This window comes from Pongo pygmaeus, chromosome 4 (assembly GCF_028885625.2).
Source record: "Pongo pygmaeus isolate AG05252 chromosome 4, NHGRI_mPonPyg2-v2.0_pri, whole genome shotgun sequence".
In the NCBI taxonomy this organism is placed as follows: Eukaryota; Metazoa; Chordata; class Mammalia; order Primates; family Hominidae; genus Pongo; species Pongo pygmaeus.
In genome coordinates, this window is record NC_072377.2 from 184,684,136 (window position 1) to 184,708,306 (window position 24,171).

A 24,171-nucleotide genomic window follows, 5' to 3' on the forward strand; every position below is an offset into this window, starting at 1 on the left:
CCTGCTCTGTGCGGTCCTCACTGTGTGCCCTAATTATGTCCAGGCTGGTTCCTAAGTCACTCTTCCATGCAGCCTTTTCAGCTCCCCCAAAGGTAAAGCGGCAGCTCCACAGGCATGACCCAGAAGGGCCTTTGCATACTCCCTCACTCTCCAGCCACATCAGTACGCACATGAGGGCATAGCCCTGAGCTCCGGTGGGGCCCAGACCAGGTCTCCATTAGCTTCAGCACTGCGAGCCCAGTGCTTGGCACAAGCCCGGGAGCCTGCTTGGGAAACAGCATCTCAATGAATGAGGGGGTGTTGTCAACTTTTTTGAAAAACCTCTGGTATAAAGGATATTCACAACTTCACATAAAGCTCTGTACCTTATTATTTCTTGTAGTTCCTATTTAAGGTAACACATTTTCTAATATTTCCTCAGAAAAACTGGATATTAGATATAAAGAATTTTTAGGGGTAATTAAGTTTTTAAATCTACTTTATCTTGTTGCCTCTGAAAGAAATTATAGGCTAGGCATGGTGGCTCACGCCTGTAATCCCAGCACTTTGGGAGGCTGAGGTGGGTGGATCACCTGAGGTCAGGAGTTTGAGACCAGCCTGGCCCACATGGCAAAACCCCATCTCTACTAAAAATGCAAAAATTAGCCAGGGGTGCTGGCGGGCGCCTCTAGTCCCAGCTACTCGGGAAGCTGAGACAGAAGAACTGCTTGAACCTGGGAGGCAGAAGTTGCAGTAAGCCGAGATTCCACCACTGTATTTCAGCCTGGGTGACAGAGCAAGACTCTGTCTCAAATAAATAAATAAAATAAAGCAAAATAATAACCACTGCCAAAGAGAGCAGAGAAGTGCAAGTTCCCACTGCCTTTAATACTCATGTTGCAACTGCATTTTTAGGAAACCAAATTTGTCTCCTTCAGCCACTTTATTTGGCACTATCCTCCTCTCTGAAGTAGTCAAATGCAAGCAGTTTAAAGGTAAAGGTTAGAACCAGAGGTGCTGGGTTTGAATTCCAGTGGCCTTCTTCCTATGGCATCCCTCCGGAGTCACTCAATCCCTCGAAGCCCTACTTTATTCTTTTGTGTATATATATCTCACACTCAGATTGGCTACAAGGAGAATAAATACTAAGAGAAAGAAGAGGATCCACTATCCGCCATACACCTCAAAAAGAGGTTAATTTTAAATCTTTTCTGGAATTGTTACAAGAGAGGTTGTGTGAGCAAAAGGTTATCAGGTTGAGAACTAGAAATTCAAAATTCTTTAGACAAGTGTTACTCAAACTAAAGCATACAACCTATTAATGGTTTATACAATCAATTTAGGAGTTAATGACTAATATTAACAACAAGGCACAGGATTGACTACATCAGAGAATACTGCATGCAGTCAGGGAAGTGTGTGAAATTTGTTTCAGTTACATATGGGAGTACTGGGTCACAACACAAAATGTATCTCTTACAGTAGGAGATTGTTTTTAGAAAGTCTGAAAAACACTGCTTTTGATATTTAAGGTTCTAAAAGAGGTAACTGAAAGAGAACCCAACACCTCTCCTCGGCCTCTGATCCCTCCTAGGGACGATTCAAGATGGACCCTCAGCACAGGACGCGTCTTACAGCCTTCTACTTGACCTGAGGTCGGCCTGTGAACAGTTGTATCTTGTAGCTTCTGTCTGAAGAATCAGGTTCTGGTGCAGGCTCGCTAGCTTTCAAAGTGTCCTGTGTTTTGGACGGACAATTTTAACTACTACAAAGTTGTTTCTTTCTTTTTTTTTTCTTCTTTTTTGAGACAGAGTTTCACTCTGGTCACCCAGGCTGGAGTGCAATGGGGCGATCTCGGCTCACTGCAACCTTCGCCTCCCAGGTTCAAGTGATTCTCCTGCCTCAGCCTTAGCTGGGATTACAGGTACCTGCCACCACACCCGGCTAATTTTCATATTTTTAGTAAAGATGGGGTTTCACCATGTTGGCTAGGCTTGTCTTGAACTCCTGACCTCAGGTGATCTGCCCGCCTCAGCCTCCCGAAGTGCTGGGATTATAGGCGTTAGCTACCACGCCAGGCCACAAAGTTCTTTCTTATATCAAGTGGAAATCAGCCTCCCTGTAGATATCGCCAGAGCTCCAGAAATACAGAGTAAGCATCACTCTGTATGCACTGGTTAGTCAACATGAGGCTCTTCTGAGTATTAAACCAGGCAATACGGGTAAAAGAGATCAGTGCAGGACTAAGATCTTGGTAGGCATTCAATAAACAGTAGTTATTCTCATCTTTAAGAGTCCTTCAAACACCTGGAAACAGCTCTCATCTTACCCGGTCCCCTCTCTTCCAAACCAAGCAACCCCAACACATCAAATAATTATCAATTTTCAGACCCTTTTATGCTGAGTGTGCTAGTTTCTCAATATTCCTCTTAAAAAGAGTACTGAGCACTCACGCCTGTAATCCCAGCACTTTGGGAGGCTGAGACAGGTGGATCACAAGGTCAGGAGTTCAAGAACAGCCTGGCCAAGATAGTGAAACCCCATCTCCACTAAAAATACAAAAAAATCAGCCGGGCATGGTGGCGGGTGCCTGTAATCCCAGCTACTCAGAAGGCTGAGGCAGATAATTGCTTGAACCCGGGAGGTGGAGGTTGTGGTGAGCTGAGATGGCGCCACTGCACTCCAGCCTGGGTAACAGAGCAAGACTCCATCTCAAAAAAAAAAAAAAGAGTACCGAGCAAAATAATTCAGAAATACTGAGAGTAAAATAGAAACATCATTCTTTTTGTGTAAATAAAGGAGTTTATACATATAAATTTCTACTACTACACTAAGAGAAGGAAGATCACCGGGAGCTTCCTGGTGGACCTGCTACAAGAAGCCAGGGCTTCCTGATCTCAGGTCATGCCACTGGATCATCTGCTCTAGTTATTTTGTCACCTTTACCACTTCAGATTCATTTCCTCATGCCAAGATTTTTTTGAATCTTGAATAATGAGCTACCGTTCTCTGCGAATCTTAGAACATGATTTCTATGAATCAGAATCTAGCAATGGGAAAAGGGCTCTAGGGGATACCTAGTCATGCCTCCCATTAAACTTAAAATCTCTACTACATATTTGTATATGTTCCTCAAATAAAAATAATAAAAATATTTATTTTTCTTATTTTGAGGGAAAACTAGAGTGACACAGATATCAGTTGGTAAATGTTGACATTTCACAAGGTTTATACGAATAGCCAAGTAGAGCAGAAGACCTCTTTTGGGAATTGAAATTCAGTAACCTCGCTTACCTAGGTACTAAGAAACCGAGGTATGAGAAGCTAATATGTAAATATATTTACCTTGCATTTATTCGCTTCTTTGACTACCATCCTGTTTATATTTGCAAAGTTTCAAAATTTACCAGATCTGTTTGCAGTGTTAAAAAAATTTAATGTATAATCAGTTACAGTACTAAATGAATAGTATTTCATCATAACAGAAGGGCAGTGACTCCAAACACATGGGCTTTTTGATGGACTTCTGATTGAAGCCAACAGCACCAAGCCCTTGGTAAATGCACCGAGCATGGTGAGGGAGGGATGGGGGCTTGTACCCCTTGTGGAGATCCTCCTTGTGTAGTCAGCAACCCACCCATGACAGGGGCCCTGGACCACCTGGGTCCCACACACTGCCCTTACATCTTGCCCACACGGTTTCAACAGTGAGTGGACAGGGTCAAGGACTTGCTCGAATAGTAATATACAAGAACAGTGACTAGTAACACTGCCAGAAAGGTAAACTATTCTAGTAGGTATATGCATAGAGGTGGAGTTTAGTATCAATTTTCGGACACTCATTAAAATGCCAAGAGATGAAATCTATTTATATATGACTATCTTACAAATGGATGAGGTTACCCAGAAAATTAAGCCAGGGCAATTAAGGTGAAAAAAAAAAATCTTATTTTGGTTGTAAGTTTATTGGTAGATAAAGGCAAAAACAGAAATAAAATAGATGTTGAAAAATTCATTAATAAAGAATAATTACAAATTTATTTGCTAAAATAAACTTTGGAATAAAATCAGTAGGAATTTTTCATTGATATTTTTGAGAAAAAGACACTGGGTAAGAGTACTATTATCTTTCCCATCATCTGCCACAATAAAAACTGCCTTTAAAAAGATTAAGTAATTCATGCTTACTGTTAAAAAAAAAAAAAACACAACACATAAAAGCACAAATTGAAGAAGACGTTGCTCCAGATTCTAAAGTAAGATAATCACCATTCACATTCTGGTGACCATCCTTGCTTGTATCCACATGTGTGCATACACAACACGCACGCACACACACACTCTCTCCATTTTTCTCTCTAAATGGGATCATGAATATTGTCCTTCAGTGGTTTTGACTGAAGGCACAGAAATAATAACCAAATGAGCAACTGTGAAATCAACCCTCTACAACTGCTAATGGGAGAAGGGTTGAACTAAGGCATGGATCTAAGATCCATAACTTAGATTCTGAGTCATGCAGGTATTTAGGCATGGAACTAAAATATTATGGCCCAGACACTATGATTTCTAATAGGTAACATGTCTACTGAGCACTCTCATTTTAATCTGATGCATGAACTGAACATCAGACAGATTCTGAGTGGCAGTCAGGTGACTATTAAACTACCCAATAATTCTCGAAAAGTGCCCAGTGTAATTATTTGCTTGTATTGGTTATCACTCATTTGTAAACTTTTTAAGAAGTAGGCTTATATTACTATCTTGCCTGATGGGTTAGCATGGGAATAAGCAAAGAGGTGGTTGTGGGTGAAATAAGCGTTTCCCTCTAAAATCAGGTTTGAATCACAGCTACTCACAGAGCTACTATGGTTCTGTGTCCTATTTCATGGAAGAAACTAAATTCACTTCCCAGACAATAAAGGCAGATGTTCATCTGACTCACAGAACTTCAACGGCACAGCAGTGGCATTGGCTTGGCTAACATTTATTGAGCACTTCTTATGTACCAGGCACTGTGCTAAGCATTTTATAGGCTGATTCTCATAACAACCCTGTGATATGGTCCTAGCATTATCTGTTTATGAATGACTATAATGAGCTTCAAATAAATATAACTGCCCAGGTCTTACAACTGAAAAATGGAGGAGCTGAGAGTCAAATCCAGGTGTGTGTGACCTAGAGTCTAAGGAATCAGGTGCGCCATGCTGAAGGAAAACTGCATGGGTGGCCAACAGCAGCAGCTACTGGTTCACCTGCTGGATGAGGTGCAGTGCTCCTCTGAAGGTTGGGGAATGCCACCCGACCCTGACATCCGTGATCACCAACATGTATGGCTCACAGATGCCAGCGGGCACTTCTTGCAAGCATCTAGCCCACAGATCAGGTTAGATCGAATAACATGCCACTGCAAGTGGAGGCCACTTGCCCATTGTTTGTTTCTATAGCCAGACAATGGGCAGTCAATTAAATCAACTGCATGAGGTCATCAGTTTGGTTATTACTCATCAATTAAAGTATCAGGACGTAATTGAATATGGAGATCACGTGAATTCCACCCATACCAATCTAGGTTCAAATTTGGGCAGGGCCCCAGGATTGCTTTCATCTCTAATTAGTTTTCATGAATATCGGTAAAAGAAAGGACTGAACGATATCCTCAGTAAATGTCCAAAATTTAGAACAAAACAAAACAAAGCAAAAATAGAAAACCCTTTCTATACCTTATCCCTATGGAAAGCTACTCTTGGAACAGCATTGGATCAAAACGGACCGTAACAGTCATCTAGCCCAATCCTCCATCCTCTGAAAACACCTCACTACAGCACCCCTGACAAGTGACATCCAGCCTCTGCCTGCATTCCCAGTCCTGAGCATGCCCTACAGCAAACCATCCTGCCACTAACCAACCTCACCGACAGACGTCCTTCCTTTTCCCGAGGTGAAGCCTGCAGTCGTGAAGCCTGCAGTCATGGAGCCTGCTCTCTGGTCGTCATTTTGCCCATGGAGATAGTGCTTAGACTTATTTTCTCTTCCTCCTCACAGCTGTCTTAATATCTGGAAACAGTGGGTCTTTTAAACTGCTTCTTTCCTGCAGGCCAAGTACCCAAGGCACTGGTCCTGACCACAGGCACGGCCGTCGGGGCTTCCCCAGAAGCTAGACATGTCAAGCTCCAGACGTGTGAGATGAACGCAAAGTGGGCTCTTCCTGTCAGCGATGAGGACACTGACAGCCTTTTGCACTCTAAGACTATACTGTTCCTTTGCTATTTGCATTACACTGCTGATTCATTCCAAGCCTGTGGCTAATGAAAACCTCTGGATCTTTTCTCAAATGGGCTGCTCTTGTTGAATAAGGTGAATTCCCAATCTGTGTTACTGACTAAAAACATATGCTCATGAAATAAAGTATTTTGCTAGATACGATCCCATCAGGATCCGTATGAAACTGGTGGAAAGCCAGTTCTCACCACCTTCATGAAAACTGCTCCATGTGTTTTCTTGGGATCATCTGGCACATGCAATCCAAAAACAATTTGTTACTTACTCATTAGCATTCAAGCTAGCTGTGGCTCTGATGATCATGTAGCAGAGTGTGAGGGCACTGAGGAGGCCAAAACTGGCAATAATAAACCATTCTTCTGTTGACAAAGGAAAGGGAGGAAATCACTCTGGGGAGAAGGTTTAAGTCAAATCGATGCCAACATTTCCCTCAAATGCAACGAAGCAGACGTCCACGGAGATGTAAGCCAAGATTGGCCCAAGGAAGTGAAGCAGGAGGTTTGCCAGAGAGCTACTAACTGGAGAAGGTTAGTGGAAGTACTGGTGAAAGCTGCAAAGGAGAAAGGAAAGCATGGCCCAACCACTTCTTCCATTTAGGTCCTGAGGTCTGTGAGGAGTGTAGCCACCAAAAAGTGTGTGGTGAAAATATGTATATAAAATTGCACATGGACATAGATTTTTTTCATTGTTAATGTAAATGACAGCAAAGTAGACTAAGCATATTTATAACCTTCTTTCCTTCTTCATTCTGTCATTTCTGCAGGGCTTTCATTCTTAGTCAAAGGCTGAGGAGCACGGAGCAGCGGTTCTCCAGGTCCTGTGGGTGCTCCCAGCCGTCTGCGAGCCGGCCTCCCACGGCATCCATGGCTACATTCTTCTCTCTTATGCATGGGCTTACTTAGGATATTTACGTAAAAAGGACATCTCACTGGTGTCTCAAGAAAGTAGAAACTACTCTTCCCAACCCCACTGCCGAGGAGCAGCACTGGCTGTTCAGGCTGTGACAAGCACAAGTAGGAGGGGCGGGCGACTGACCGGGTACTTGGCCACCACAGAGCTGAAAACCTCTGGTGCTTACAACAATAAGGATGTTTATCTAGTCTGTCTCTCTCTCTCCATCCAGATATTCTCCTTTACCTTTTCAGAGCCTATGTTGTCAAGGTAACATTTTAAAAACAGTATTTATTGAGAACCTCGAAAACAACCTAAGAACCAATCTGACTTGCTAAAAAGTCTTAACTATAAAATATTTCTTCGAGTATACACTGACTAGGGCTGTTTTAACAAAATGTTATACAATAAAATTACCTATATATCTGCAAGAAGGCAGAGAGAACTATTTACACGTGGACTGCCAAACATTTTATGCACAAGCTGTATATAACATGTGTGTTTCTCAATCTGGGTTCCACAAATCCTAACCCTGCATGTAAAATTGTGTGTGCATAAGCATTTTTCTAGAAAAACATACTTTTGTTAGATTTTTAAAGGTGGTGACTTTCAAAAGGTCACGCAGCACTGCTCCTGGGGACTTCCAGTCCGGAGAGTGCTCTATGAGCATTTCTCTGCCCACCTTAGCTTATGTTATTAAAATGCTTAGTAAACCCCTACCTTTTAGACATCAGTGCAGCCACTGCCTCTCGAATTACAAACTTCCTCATCAGTAGATTGAAGCTTTTAATTTAATCAGCATGAACATTCAAGAACACACATAAAACCAACCATTTCTACCTGTAATGTTTTAAGTTAGGGAAAATGTATATGGCATTTAAAAAAATCAAGAGCCGAATGTCATCACCATCAAGGAACTTAACATAGTATCCTCTTTTTTCTTCTTGGAGACTTTTATATATGATATGCAGACTACCTTGCAGAACTTCGTCACATCTATGTTTCCAAATTCTGAGTATACCATCCCATGTTTGCATGTCTTTGTGTGTGTGTGTGACTGCAATTTTAAAAACTAGTAACAAAAGGAAGTAAACACCATCATAAAACACCCAATATGCTGGTGGCATTTCCACAGTGCCCCCTGCAGTGGGCCTGGCTACCTCTGCCCCCAGTGCCTACCTAGCACAGTGCCTTGCACACAGTGGGTGCCAGCTGGATGCATTGTGGTTGCTTTGGTGCTACAGGGCTTCGGAGGGAAAGCAGAGGTAGCTGTGGTTTAGTTCAATCACGTGGATTTTATTTATTAACATCATGTGTAAATTCTGCTAAAGGTGATTAATTTGGTACATGAAGTAATCTTTTTTATCATCAAAGCGTAAGATTTTGAAAGGACATTTCTACATAAAATGTAATGGGATCAGTACTTAATGTAGTAAGTAGTAGGTGCTCAATAAATGTTTGATCAATGAAGGACCTGAAAAACTCACTAATAAACCAACAACCTTTGTGTCCTTCATTACTACTCAATCAAGTTTTAAAACTGTAGACCATAAAACCTCAATGCCAAATTAAGAAAACCATGAAATGCTATTAAACGAATCATTGCGAGATGGTGAGAAATGAGCCAAACTACACTCAGCACAGTTTTCCCTATTGCATAGCTGAATGAAGGCTCCCTGAGTTTACACAGATGACAGAATACAACCTGGGGAATCATTTTCTAATAATAATGTCTGGTTGGTTAAAAACATGAATACTTTGATTGAACAGACCACACAAGTCTTAACATGTGAGGAGAAACATTTTGTAACAGTGTCACCCATTTCACTGACTCCCAGACTGGAGTGGGGTCCCACACGCCTCAGGGCGTGACGCGCTAGGCAAGCAGCAGCAGGTGCTGGGAAAGGCAACAGCAGAGCAGCGACCAGGAAGATGGGTGAAAGGTTGTTAGATGAAAGTAACATGTAGAGAATGGAAGTGAAGAGAAGAGCTGGCCTGTTGAGGGCTGAATGTCTGTGATGCCCACACGCACGCTGTCAGCTCACTCACACCCCTGAGGCACCGCCACCAAAACACTCAGCATTTCTTTCCTGCTAGTCGACAGTGCAATGTGAAGATGTTCATAACTAGCTCACGGTATTTTTTTTTCAGGCAGATTGTCCTTTGGCTTTTCTCCTACCTCATGTACAATTATACCGAAGAGTTAAGTGCCGAGAGACCAAATTTCCATAAAAAACGTAAAATAAAGTGCGCAACAGGCTATGTTCCAAGAACTGTGAATTTTTAGGTTCAAATTCTAGATGAGTTTCCCACTAAGTAGGCTGTAGCCCCGGAGGTGGAGAGCACTAGCGCTCACAGCACACAACACACCAGCAATACTGCTGGGGGCCTGTGTCACCTTCCAACATCTCCCTTTAAATGCCTGTTTGTAATGCAATGATTTCAAAACAAGGTTTATAAACCAGCGACTAAGACAGACCTCTGAACAGCTACTCATCAAATGCAGCTATTCCTATTAATCATACACAAACACACCAGCTACTTATCATAAATAAAGTTTCATTCTTCCAAATACCTGTTTTAACAGCAACACACATCACTTTCTTGGTTACAGTCTGTGTTGCAGGCTGAGGCAAGTGCCTTGACTCTCCTGATGGTTCCGAATGCCTACATAGGCAGCCACATGCCCTGTGCCTGAGCGGAGGCCCCCACTTACTTGTTACTGCAATGTTGATTTCTCCTGTTCTCGGAGTGAGCTCCCCGTCCTGAGGAAGAGGCGAGATCCCCGAAGTTCGAAGTGGCTCAAGGCCGAGGGAGTTGTCGCCGGCGAGGTCGCCGAGGGCCGACCTTCGGTTAACAGCTTGGGTTCTGGTGAGCCTTTCCATATCGAATGCTACGTTATCAGTACATGGCAAATTCGGCTGCAAAATATTTCCAGGTTAAAAATAATTGTAAGGAAAACACATCCTTTCATAAGATTCTAAAAAAGATTCTAAACTTTGACACCCTGTTGCAAAGACCTTACCAAGTTCTTTCCCTGTGATGTCCTCTCATTTATCTGCCCACCTACCTACTCCTTCTTCTCTCACCCTAAGAGTTTTTCTTCAAAAGGCACAGATATCTCTTCTCAGAAATGGTACAAAGGAAAACCAAAATTTATTGCGGATCAGAGAAAACTGGTCATGGCCCACAGGCACAGGGAGTCATAATCATTAACATAAGGATAGCAAACATCCAGTTTAAAAGAGTAAACTATTACTTTGCTTCATGGTAAACGTCCATGTTGAAGAATCCCAGGTAATAGAAAACACTTCTTTCATCCTACTACCTTCTCTGAAAGCCCCATTTATCTGGTAGTCAGTTTTTAAGTATCGTCTGCCTTTAAACACAAGAAAAGCATAAAACCAAGAGTAGGTCAAAGTTGAAAAGACTTTTGAACTATAAGAAAATGATCGGTTTCAAAACCTAAGCACCTAATCCTGAGGGAGAGGTATAGAGCTGCTTGGGGCCAAAGTCTACCAATTAAAAAGTGAGCACCAAAAGTCTTCCGTTGTAACAATGTAGATATTTGTTTACCTAACAACCTTTGGTTCTCTCAGCACGTAGCAGCAGGCAGCACATAAGAAGCATAGCTAGGAGGGGTGGTTGTGAGAAGTTTATATGTTTATAGAGAGAAGTTTCAGCCAACCAAACCTGGAACTAATGGCTTCCTGGGCAAAAGAACTGTTTTAGGTCATCTCAAAGCCTTATTTAAAAAAGCAAAAGACAGTGTACTAAGTGATGCTTAGACTAACACCCAGTTTCTTCTAAGAGGTTTTTTAATGTTCATTACATTTAAGGATCCAATGATAACCTGTAATACATTTTAGGAGGATTTTTGTTATAAACAGAGGAGAAAAGTATTAGCACTTAATATACTTAACAGGCTGGGCGCGGTGGCTTACGCCTGTAATCCCAGCCCTTTGGGAAGCTGAGGCGGGTGGATCACGAGGTCAGAAGATCAAGACCATCCTGGCTAACATGGGGAAACCCCGTCTCTACTAAAAATACAAAAAATTAGCCGGGCATGGTGGCGGGTGCCTGTAGTCCCAGCTACTCGGGAGGCTGAGGCAGGAGAATGGTGTGAACCCAGGAGGTGGAGCTTGCAGTGAGCCGAGATTGCACCACTGCACTCCAGCCTGGGCAACAGAGCGAGACTCTGTCTCAAAACAAACAAACAAACAAAAAAAGAAGGCGGCTAGCGGTAACAACAGAGGGTAAGTTACTGTTTTTCAAGTTTCTACACTGTTGGCCAGGCACGGTGGCTCACGTTTGTAATCCCGGCACTGTGGGAGGCCGAGGCGGGCAGATCACTTGAGGTCAGGAGTTTGAGACCAGCCTGGCCAACATAGGGAAATCCCGTTTCTACTAAAAACACAAAAATTAGCCAGGTGTGGTGGTGGGTGCCTGTAATCCCAGCTACAAGGGAGGCTGAGGCATGAGAACGGCTTGAACCCGGGAGGTGGAGGTTGCAGTGAGCTGAGATCGCACCACTGCACTCCAGCCTGGGTGACAAAGGGAGACTCTGTCTCCAAAAAAAAAAAAAAAAAAAAAAAAGCAAGTTTTTACACTGTGCTAGGCATCATGGCAGATGCTCTATGTTAGACCAGTCTGAAATGGGGGTGAGTTTCCTCCCTGGGGGACATCTGGCAATGTCTGGAGACATTTCTGACTGTTGTGGCTGTGGTGCTGTGCTACTAGCATTTAGATGCTGCTGAACAGTCTACAACGCACAGGACAGCCCCCACAAGAAGGGATTATCCAGTCCCTGGTGTCAGTAACGCCTGATACTTTGAGAAATCCCATCACTACTGACATGATCTCTGGAGACAAAGGACAAATGGGGCATTACTGCCCAACTGTATACACTGAAACTGTGTTTGACAGTATATTTAAAATAAGATGACTTCGATCTTCTTTGGGTTGCAAGTTAAAATGAGTTCATCTGTTGGATCAAACTAAACTTTTTGTTCCATAAGGAGATCATTCTTTCATTCTTTTTTGAGACCAGAAACTATGCTATTTTCTGATAAAAAGCATAACCCTGGATACACATGCTTCTCTTAAGCAAGGGCTAATGAAGGTCCTTGGTTACTCAAGTCGGTGTTGACCTGGCACCTGCCACAGCTGGAATCTGGCACGCCTGGCGACAGCCCCTGCCAGGCTGTGGTTGCCAACAGTTCTCCTTGGGCTCCAGTCACTGCCTGCCTTCTCTGCTTGCAACTTACCAACCCCCAAGAGATCAAAGTCAAACTTCAGGCTAAAGAACATAAGCAATGACATCGTTTTATATTATGCCAAGCACAGAGGAGTTTACGACTGGAACAGAGTCAACAGCATACAGCCTACCTTCTAAACAAAGATACTGGAATGAAGAAAAATCATGTCCTTCTCTCTTTCTTCATCCCATACTCATCAACCAACAGAAGCACCCTTTTAAAAGTGGACCATGCCAGATGTGGTGACTCACGCCTGTAATCCCAGTACTTTGGGAGGCTGAGGCAGGAGGATCACTTGAGGCCAGGAGTTGAGACCAGCCTGAACAACATCTTGTCTCTTCAAAACATAAAAAAGTGGCCAGGCACGGTGGCTCACGCCTGTAATCCCAGTACTTTGGGAGGCAGAGGTGGGTGGATCACCTGAGGTCAGGCATTGGAGACCAGCCCGGACAACATGGTGAAACCCTGTCTCTACTAAAAATACAAAAAATTAGCCGGGGGTGGTGGCGGGCACCTGCAATCCCAGCTACTTGGAAGGCTGAGGCAGGAGAATCGCTTGAAACTGGGAGGCGGAGGTTGCAGTGAGCCAAGATCGTGCCATTGTACTCCAGCCTGGGCAACAAGAGCAAAACTCCCTCTCAAAAAAACAAAAACAAAAACAAAAAAGTTAGCCAGGCATGGCGGTGTATGCCTGTAGTCCCAGCTACTCAGAAGGCGAGGTGGGAGGACTGCTTGAGTCCAGGAGTTCGAGGTTACAGTAAGCTATGATTGCACCACTACATTCCAGCTTGGACCACAGAGTGAATCCTTGTCTCTTAAATTTAAAAAAAGAAAAAAAAAGGCCTAGTAGAGTTATTTACCTTCTCTTCCAGGAATTCTCTGAGATGGGTTAGATTTCTCAGTAATCTGGAAAAAAGGTCCTGTTGGGCTTACATGGTTACATGGCAAATATAGCCAGTGTTTTCTTGTGTGTCTTAGTCATGCCGCCTATTATGCCAATTATGTTATATTGTATTACACATACACACAATAATATACAAAAGTGATAACAAATAAAATAGGAACATACCACAATTCCCAGGGCCTTCAATATATTAAGTTTGCACATAGGACAGGTACAATGTTCACTAAGCCAGGGATCCACGCAGGATTTGTGGAAAACATGCCTATAAAATAATGGAGAGTTATGTCACAAATTACATACCGAGAAACTTATTAGGCCAAAATGGAAAGAAAGGGAATTTTTAGTTAGTCTGTTTTTCCCCCTTTCAGGACATATTTTAAGCCCCAAGAGACAAATATTGGGAATTTATTAAAATATAACTTGCAGAAAATCTCCTGAGCCCAACCTCATATGTACAACACTGTGTAAGAACTGGTAAGTAGGATTTGGTTGTTTGGACCTTTTATTTTACCAAATTCCAAAAAGGACTAATGGAAACTTAGAAAATGTATTAAGAATGAAAATAATCACACCTTATAAACCAGTTATGCTTTCTACAATAGCTAACATAGAAAAATGGAGTTTCAAAAAGATATTAAATCATGGCTAAGTGAAAAGAGTTCTCTGCATAGTTATTAGTTTTATGGCACCCTGTTTGAATGTCATTTAAAACATCATTTTTAAAAACTTCTAAGCAATTTATGTTGAATGTTTATAAAAGCTACAGGGAAGCTGAAACTATTTTAAAGGGTAAACTGTGCCTAGATTCAAGTAACACTTAGCAATTTTCAGCTGAAATGTTAAAGGGGGAGGATGGGTGATTTTCTCTCTTATTCAGGAAAGTAGAAAGTCACATCCTTGTGACTGGAAATAAGTCAGTCATACAGGGTTTTGCATTGTTAAAAAAACGGAACTTGTGCCCTCCGGAAGGGAAGAAAGACTGTAGGAGCTGCAGAAATTACTTCTCAAGCTCTAGCACCCGGCCCAGCAGCCTTCTGAAGCTCTAGAGTCCTGGCCAAACAGGGAGAAGGTGGGTGCCAAGACAGACGTTCAGGGCAGCTTTGGAAGAAACACTAATCTGAGTTTGGGATAAGATAAAAGAAATTTTTGTGTTTGTTTTTGAGACGGAGTCTGGCTCTGTCACCCAGGCTGGAGTGCAGTCGTGTGACCTTGGCTCACTGCAAGCTCCGCCTCCCGGGTTCACACCATTCTCCTGCCTTAGCCTCACAAGCAGCTGGGACTACAGGCGCCCGCCACCACGCCCAGACAATTTTTTGTATTTTTAGTAGAGACGGGGTTTCACCATGTTAGCCAGGATGGTCTCAATCTCCTGACCTCGTGATCCGCCCGCCTCAGCCTCCCAAAGTGCTGGGATTACAGGCGTGAGCCACCGCGCCCGGCCAAGATAAAAGAAATTTTTAAGTAAGATGCCAAATTGAATCGTGGTATATACCTTTACAACTTTGATTGTCAATTTCTAAGTTAATGTTATTTACAGCTGTTTAAAAATGCAGTTTTGATTTATAAAAAGAGGTCTAGAGAACTCAGTTTCTACTGGGATCTGGAACAAACATTCATGCTTACAACATCGGCCTGAACAATATACACACACGTCTGCCTATCACTGTTTGATGGCCTTATACTCACTTCTTTGGGGACAAGAGTAAAGATCCTGAAGAATGAATTTATCAATCTAGTCTTAAATTCACAGACAATGAAATAACCAGAACCATCACCCCTGAAGGCATTTATTTAAACCTTAAAGCTTTTACTTAAGGGCTGGAAACCCACCAATCCATAGGTAAGCCCCAGATACATTCAGTACACCTAAGGCATTATGTCTTGTTACTCGTAGCCTGTGTGTGCGGAGCGGTTCCTTACTCCAGGGTGTCCCCAGGGCCAGCTGGACTTTCCAGCAGGGGTCAACTGCACTAATGCTGGCTACTGACCAACAAAGACCACAACAGGCTTCTTAACCCTTTTGGGGGATACAAACTCCCTTAGATCTGATAAAAGTTACAGAACCTCCCTCTAAAAAGTCACAGGGACTCAAATGCCTAGTACCTTACATACATTTTCAGGAGGGGTACGGACCTATGCACTGGGTTAGCGCTAGGGTGGGGTGGCCGGAAAGGTGCTGCAGGTCAGGCCTACACAGGGTGGATGATGGGACCTGGCCTACTGACAAGTAATGGAAGAGATATGATGCTGTGACCTCTGATCAGGGCTCTGGTGCAGGAGTGAGAGGTATCCAGATGAGGGTGAGGGGTGGCTGGGCTTGCTGAACTGTTGGTGGAGACCTGGTAAAGCCGCAGCACCACCTGGGGGGATGGAGGTGTGGCTCTGGTGCTCCCTACTGGGGCCAGGTTTTGCTTTTCCCTTTTCTTATTGTCCTGTCTTTCTTTTCTCTTACTATCCAGAAAGAACCAAATGGTATAATCCTCGTATTTCATTTTTAAAGCTGCATGAGTTCAGTGTTCTCTGCCTGTTTCTTTAACCTGAAATTAGTTATAAATATGGTTGGGTTCTTGAGTAACTGTTTCCTTCTAGGATTATTGATATAAAAGAAGTGCCCGCCCCTCTGTTTTACTAAACAATTAAAAATTTCTCCTCTAGGCTGTGGGGTACTATGAAGAAAAACAGAAAAGACCAACTGGTTCTCTGGTGACGAATTTAGAAAACCTCCCTTCCTCAGCTAACTGAAAATCTGAAATATTTTTGGTCTCTAAAAAAAAAGTTCCTTTGGGCTCTCCATCCACCCCATCCCTCTCTTACTCCTGACCCCTACCTCTGAGCACTGAACACCCTTCCTTCCTGTCTTTCCAAATTCCCCGCTAGTCCAGCTTCCGTGCAACTCACCCAGAGCTCTTCAGTCTCAACTTCCCATGGCACACCCCTCGCTTCCACAAACAAAGCTGGGTGGCTGTTCTCTCCACCCATGGCCTCCTCCCCGTCCTCTCTCTTCTGTGATCTCCATGGGCAGCTGCCCTGAACACGGCACCTTTCCCCTCACCACCCATTATCTAACCCTCCCGCTGGTCTCTGCAGTGCAACTTTCACTGAACTCGCCGTGGCCTTTCCTTCCTTTCGAGGCAAAGTTCTGCTACAACAGAGTCTGGTGCTCGGCAAACCACCCTTCTGCTGTGCAGAGGTCTCAGCTAAGGACTGGGCCGGGGCATTTAATCTACCTTGGGAGCAGTTTAATCTACCTGTTTAATCTACCTTGGGAAGTGTCTGGAGCAGTCAATGCAACACAGCATGTGGGCCAAGGCTGAGCACCTGCAGGGCCCTCACAGGGGCAGAGCGGCCCCACCACCTGGCCACTCCCGCACGCCTGACCACGCTCGCCCTCACTATGGCTGTGGGCTCTCATTATGGAAGGTGCTCCATGGACACCCAGGAGGCCCCAGAAAGAGGCACCTGGGGCAAGTGGGGCCTTGAAAAGAAGTTCCCCACTCACGTGATAAAAACACACATAAATGCACAACAGGCCCGCCACACACAGGGTGGGTGGTGCATCGGGACGGAAAGCAGGTAACATGTGGACAGTGAAACATGAAAAGCACAAGCATACCGAAATTCAACAAAGTCCTTTATTCCTATGAGAAATACTGGGGGATACAGAACGAGAAACAAATAGAACATGAAAGGAACAAACCCAGCAATCACGAAATTCAGCGCTCTCCCCTTTCCTATGTCCCACACATGCCATAAACTAGAGGGAGCAGAAGAGCGCTGTGGGAGGGGGAGGTCTCTATACTGAAGGTGAGTTGCTCTCACAGCTCTGTAGCCTTTTGGTACCGTGTAAGAACCTGGCAAATATAAAAGGATGCAGGATTATTAAAGGCCCCAGACAAGAACTCTCTTCTGCTAGCTGGGGCTGGCAGCAGTCACTGTCTCTATGGACCCTCGGCCGCAGTGGAGCCTCAGACATCTGCAGCGGCCGGCCCCCCGCTTTAGCTCCCGAAGTGGCATGGAAACATACGTTCATCCACACTGCAACTCCACTTCTGAAAACATACTTCTCGCTACTACACACTCCGATGGCCAACCTTTAAGAGGTCTAAATAAGACGAGGTGACAGTTCCTCAGTTTCTAAGACCTGCTGGCTAACATCCAAAGGAGAATCAGCTGTGATCACTGAGCCGAGGAGGAGGCCCCTCTGCTATGCCAACTGCCATCTGTCCACAGTAAATAGTGCGACAGAAGAGGAAAAGGAAAGGTCACGTGGCAAGAAGCAGGCAATCCATGAGAGGCTCGACAGCTCTGGATAGAAAGTCCTAGCTGAGCTTGTGAATCGTTAAGGAAAGATGGACATGAAGGTGTCCAGGCCCGTCTCCCTCCCTCACGGAGGGAAGAGGCAGTGGGCAGGTGTGACAGCAGAGGCTGTGGGACGGTACTTGGAGGGCGATGGCTTTGAAAGAGAGTTTTAAAAACTGGACTGGGAAATGCGAGTGTGATGAGATGCCGACAAGTGGAGACAGAACTCTGGAAGGAGCAGCCAGGCAACAGAACGAGGCCCCCAGGAAGGGAGAGCGCGGGCACGCAGCGGCGTGGGGAGGAGCGGCATGGACCACAGCAGACGGCCTCTCCAGCCTGCGCGCCCGGGTCAGCACGCTGAGGGAATTCCAGCCATCGCTTCCTCTGGGAAGTCAATGGTGAAGCGGTCCTCTGAGAGTGAAGAACAAGCGCGTGAGTCAAGGTGTTGGAGTACAGTGGACACACCTGCAGGTGCTGCTGTGACGAATGTGGAGTGCCAGCCAGGTGGGGGTAGGGCTCTGCGCAGCGGCAGGCCGGGCGGGGAGGCTCTGTCTTGCCAAGTCTGTTCAGAGTCCCGTGGGAAGACGGTGAGGGAGCAGAACCGCTTAGCAACATGGGGTACAGAAAGCCACAGCAGGTAACACCGACTCTGGGCTTCAAAGACAATAGGGGCGAGGAGGTGTCCCAAGGCAGAAGGAATTCTGTAAGCGGCAGCTTGGTGAGCGCGAAGGTGCATCTGTGCGAGTGGCATCTGCTGGGGAGAGGCTTGAAGAGCCGTGCATACCCATCCTTGGCTCAGTGGTTCTCATCTGGAGGCAGTTTTGGTTGTCACAACTGTGTGTGGGTGGGTGCTACGGACACCTAGTGGGTAGAGGCCAAGGACACTGCCATGCCCACACCCCCACACAATGACCTGGTCCCAAATGTCAACAGTTCCAAGGCTGAGAAATGCTGCTCTAGGTTAAAGACTGTCACAAGTACTGCTTGATGTGTAAAGTTAATTTTTGCTACACCTGATAATTGCATTGTCGCTACATGGCAGTGAGATGGGGTGCTGTGCTGAGCAGGCTGTGTGGTGCAGTCTAGGGAAAGTTACAGCTTGGTGATGCGTGGAGTGTAAGAGGAACAAACAGCCGCTCAGTTCCACAGCAACAGGGAAAACTCTACACTCAGCCAGGGCAGTAAGCACAGCTAGTAACACAGTGACCCAGTACTGAAAGACAACCGAGTAATAGTACCATAGAGGGTGCAACGAAATTCCATGAAGTGTGCCAAAAATTCTAACATTCACAAGCAGATCACAAACACAAACCACTTCTATGGTGACAGGTGCAGCGCAGAAATGGTTCAGATCAGCCATGGCCTGGACCTTGGTGGCGGGCGTGGTCTGGCAGCATGAGAATCGGGCAGGAACTTATAATTAAAGCGCACATGCCCGGCCTCCACCCGGGATGCTTCTGAAAGCCTCCCACTGACTCTGATGCACAGTCAGGTCTGGAAAGCAATGAACTGAATTTTAAAAAGAGGGCCAGACGTCGGGCTCACGCCTGTGATTCCAGCACTTCAGGATGCTGGGGTGGGAGGATTACTTGAGGCCAGGAGTTCAGAGCAGCCTGGGCAACATAGTGAGACCCCAACTCTACAAAAAATAAAAATTATACAAAAGGAAAAAGATAACTCTGAATGAAACTGTGGAAAAGTCAACACTGAAGGGATGAAGATAATGGGATTAAGCTTCCAGAATAACCTACTTTAGGCCTAGCCTCCCCTGAGGGAAGATCCCCTCATTCTAGTTATACCCATGAAAGGTTTTGGAGGCCCATATTTTTAGGTACCATATGGTTCTGGAGGATCCTGGGCTGAAATAGCAAGACAGAATTTGGAGAGCCTTGGCTTCTCCTGGTCATTCCAGTGTTGAAGCAGGCAAGTGTGGATGACGCCTCCCTGTGTCCCGCTGGCCCTTCTGATTTGCACTGGCGTGTGCATTTCCTTTAGCCTCATGTTTAGACCGTCAATGGCTGCACGTGAAGGAAGACTGGCTGTTCCGTAGTTTAATTTTCTAGAGGACAGCTTACATTTAGTTTTATAGATTTTCCTTTATATGTAAACCAGAATGACTGGACTTCCAGAATCTTGGATTTCTGTTTCAGTACATGTAATTCTTCCTCAGTTTGATTTTTTTTTTTTTTTTAAACAGATCTTCCTAGACTCAAAATAGATTACTTTGTAAGTAAAATAAGACCAGTAGCCTCATGGAGATAACAACTCACAATTATGTTATTAATTAACATGCTCCATATTATAAGGCTGGAGTCGTGTGGATGTCTTTTAAAGAGAAGGGAGGAGGAAGAGGCAAACTCTTTGGTTTTAGGCTTCTTGGCAGGTGATTTGCTATTTATCCAATTGACACTCAGAACTGTGTATCTTAGTTTCATGCTCCGCAGCTTGAGAGGAGCCACAGGAGAAACCAACATGCTGTTTCCAGGGCTCCCAGGCACAGGCGAGTCCTCTCCTCATGGAGGAAGGCTTGGTCCTATGTGGGGAGCACCACATTAAACGCAGGCCTTGACACAGCTCTGCCATTTCTGAACTGTGCAACCCTGGAACCTGCTATTGGCTCACCATCCTTCACTGTACAACGGGGAAAAAACACCCTCTTAGGATTGCTGGGAGAATTATAGGAGACAGTGAGTATAGTCTGCTCAGAGCAGAGCACCTGAACCACAGCAGGCACAAAGCAGGTATCAGTTATCTCCATTTTGCATAAGCCAGGTTTAGAAAAAGATTTAATCCAAGTCCCTGGAGTTGTTGTACCCAGAGCCAGGTGAGCTCGATGGAAGTCTCACTGAAGGGCCTAGTGATGTAGTCTAAGATGGAGAGGAACAAGGAGCTGTTTTTGAAACACACAGGAATCACAAAACAATGCCAAGCACAGTGGCTCATGCTTGTAAACCCAACACTTTGAGAGGACAAGGCAGGAGGACTGCTTGAGCACAGGAGTTCATGTTCAGCTGTGGGCAACATAGCGAGAACCTCATCTTTAAAGAAAACAGGCCGGGTGCGGTGGCTCACACCTGTAATCCCAGCACTTTGGGAGGCTGAGGCAGGCGGATCACCTGAGGTCAGGAGTTCAAGACCAGCCTGGTCAACATGATGAAACCCCGTCTCTACTAAAAATATAAAAATTATCCGGGTGTGGTGGTGGTTGCCTGTAATCCCAGCTACTCGGGAGGCTGAGGCAGGAGAATGGCGTGAACCCGGGAGGCGGAGCTTGCAGTGAGCCGAGATTGCGCCACTGCACACTCCAGCCTGGGTGACAGAGCAAGACTCCGTCTCAAAAAAAAAAAAAGAAAACAAATATAAAAAAATAAACGAAACCACAGAACAAGAATTCTCAACCTCAACACTCCTAGGCTGTGTCTGGGGAGTCTGAAGGCCGCGTGCCACGTCACATATTGGCTACATCTAGGAAGGCTGTGCAGCCTGCACCTGCTGAACAGCACCACTCCCTGCTGGCCTCAGCCCCATGGCCAGCAATGCACAGCGGACTTGGCCTCCAGAAAGCCACGGGGTGGGTAGCGCTCCAAAGCAAGGGAGATGCCCACCCTGAAAAGGAGGCATACAAAGCACATTAATATCATTCTTTCTCAAACAAATGAAGTTGACATACTTGCAGGGAAGAATTCGGACGACATCATTCTGCTTATAGCTCTCTATGCAGACTGCACAATGATCAAAGTCTGGGTCAGTTTCCTAAAATGAAAAGTACAGAAACAAAAAGTCACACGCTGCAAGTATATAAATGGTTGGGATGCAATTCAGCTCAGAATCTTTCTGTGGCTACTATGGTAAGCAAGTGTTATAAAGTGAAAAATGATTAAAATTAATTTGTTTTTATTTGCCTAACTATATTGGCCCAAATTATGTCTAAGTGAATCTATTTTGTTTTAAAAATTATAACAATCTATATTAATTCTGTTATGATATGTCTTACAAAAATTAAGTCGGAATTCTAATTTTTTCAAGGTTAGAATCAGCTTGGACCATCATGATCTCCCGTCCCTCATTCCCCCTGCATTACTTATTGGTCTGAAGAGGTTTCACTGCTATGTTTGACACAGTCTGGAAGCTCACCAGGATGCTCACTTAAACACACACCTAAGTACAGATAGGAAAGATGGTGAGTCGAGTCCCAGCAGACTGCTGTCTGGAAACCCACCCCCAGAATGGGAGCTGTGAATCTGGTCACAGATTTGGGATGGGGAAGAGTCACTGGCTCAATTCAATACTCGGTCTTCATTAAGAGTGAGAAAGAGTCAGCCAGCTACTCAGACACCAGATTAATTGATTTCCTTCCTCCTAGGACTGAGAAGGGGTTTTGCAAAAGTCGTCATAAAACAAAACATGCCAGGAACCTAAGCCAAGAAAACAGACTATGTGCTGTGTCATTGTCACGTGGACTGAAACTCAGTGGACAACTCTTGCCAGGTCTAGGAGGTACAAACTAAGATGAATTGGCTTTAATAATTAAAGGAAATAACTGTGCTGGCCTGCGATACAAAGTAAGATGGGTAGGTTAAATCCGCTCCAGGGAATCTCATACTAATGTGGCAGCTGAGGCCACCAGGCCAAGAAAGCATCTACACTGTTACCGTGGTTACCACTCCTCTGCCACTGAAATGCAAGCTGTTTTGATCTGCTTATATTTTCTTAAGTGATTTCCCCCTTTTCTGTTTCTCTGGTGTACAATAAAGTTCAGTAAGAATGTCTCCACCTTCTGAAGCTGTTTCAAAGGCAACTAGATACGGTGGTATCAAGGCAATGGGAATAAAATGGGTAAAGTCCAAGAAACTGGTAAAACTTAGGAAGACAGAGAATCATACGAAATTATCCTTCCAGGCACAAGTCTGTGCTTAAATATTAGAATTGGGTATGGGGCAGGAGACAGTTTTGGTTTTATGCCTTTTGAGATGCCATTTTCCCATTCTAGATAACCTTGAATATTTTGAATGTAGTGGCAGCACTAAGGTGCAACTGTGTCCTTCTAGCAGAGAAGCAGGGCTCTACCATAACTAGAGCTCTGAGGCGGCATGTCAGTTAGAGGTCTCCGCCACAGCATCCTGACACTGTCTCTCTCCCTTGGTCCTCCAAGCCACCAGGGATGACCCTGACACACTTTGCTCTTCTTTCAAACTGCTCAACCCATTGTAAAGAGAGCACCTTTTTAGGTGAAACTCCCTAAAAATGCAGGTCTTCAATTCTCCATGTATCTAGTGAAAAAATAAAACAACAAAAGAGACATAGCAAAGTCCCAGGAACTATAGGAAGAAAACACATCTCCTGGCTTTTTAACGCACAAATGGTTCCACTAGAATTCTCTGAAAATGTATGCTAGGTTTTAGCAGAAGAAAACTCTGTAGGAAAACACAGCTAGAGTTACTGTAAGAAGGTAGTTTAAAATAAAGCACTAGGTAGTATAGTTGGAGAAAATCTAATAAATGAAAACAATTAGGGTGTGTCCTCTCCCACCAAACAAAAACAAAACTGCTGGATTATTTTTACGGTGCTGAAGTTGCTTCATCACTGTACCTTGTCACCCTTCTTTACTGTCCTGGTTGTCAATTTACTGATGGCTTTCTTGGCTGCATCTCCTAGACGACGCTATGAAAATTGCAAATAAAAACAGATATTAAGTGTAAGATCTCTGAATGACGTACTTTATTTTTAAGCAATTAAAAGTATAAAGTCTCTATTTTACTACATCCCTCTCCATGTCCTACATATAAGAGAATGATAAAATAGAAAAACTGGTGGCTGTATCACAGATTCAGCATTCTGGCTGAAAAGTAAAAAGTGTTAGAACACCCTGTTAGGTCAAACAGAAACACAGAAATATAGGTCTTCAATTCTCCAGCAGTAAAAAAGTTAGGTGTCATAATTGCTGCATTTTGTGTCGAATAAACATTTGAAATATCACAGCATTATCAAACCTACTTCTTGTACACTCCAGGGCCACTCCTGCTGCTCCAATGGCTTTCGGATTCTGCTCAACGAATGATCACCATTAGATGTGTAAATGCTGTCTTAGTAAAGGGAAACCTTGATTGCTCCTTGAAATTGCTTATCACATCATCAAGTGTGAAGAGAAGGAATGTCACAGCTCCACTTCTGGCTCACTATACTATCATCCTCTGGAATCCTAGGAAGGTGTACTTACCTTCCAGGGTTGAGCTGTTTTCATTATCTCTAAGGGTGAGGTCAGAGAATCTCCAAGGCTGGATTTATGCAACATTCTCTCAGACACTGCTAGCACTGCTTGGTACCAACAACCACAGATGAAGAGATGGTGATCCCTACCCTGGAAAAGCTCACTGAACTGGGAACAGTTGCATTAATGGTGTACCCTCAAGTACGCCCAGGGCCAGGTGGCAGCATAGAGGAGGCGACCAGGAGGGGTGGGGCGAGGCAGGGGAGGAACATCAGGGAAGGTCTTGAGGAGTCGAGGCCTGGGCTAAGAATGGGAAGGGGTTAGATGGGTTAGGAGGGGGTTCCAGGCAA

At 44.5% G+C, this 24,171-nt stretch overlaps 1 protein-coding gene across 1 annotated transcript in view; it reads right to left on the reverse strand.

Moving 5' to 3' along the window:
- RNF130 (ring finger protein 130) overlaps window positions 1-24,171 on the reverse strand; it is a 115,281-nt gene that overhangs the window by 1,148 nt on the left and 89,962 nt on the right. Inside the window, exons 4-8 of the mRNA XM_054488192.2 lie at window positions 23,203-23,274; window positions 21,284-21,366; window positions 13,480-13,576; window positions 9,869-10,073; window positions 6,527-6,620 (exon numbers count right to left, since the gene is read on the reverse strand). Coding sequence (XP_054344167.1) covers window positions 6,527-6,620; window positions 9,869-10,073; window positions 13,480-13,576; window positions 21,284-21,366; window positions 23,203-23,274 — 551 coding nt within the window. The remainder of the gene's footprint in view (window positions 1-6,526; window positions 6,621-9,868; window positions 10,074-13,479; window positions 13,577-21,283; window positions 21,367-23,202; window positions 23,275-24,171) is intronic.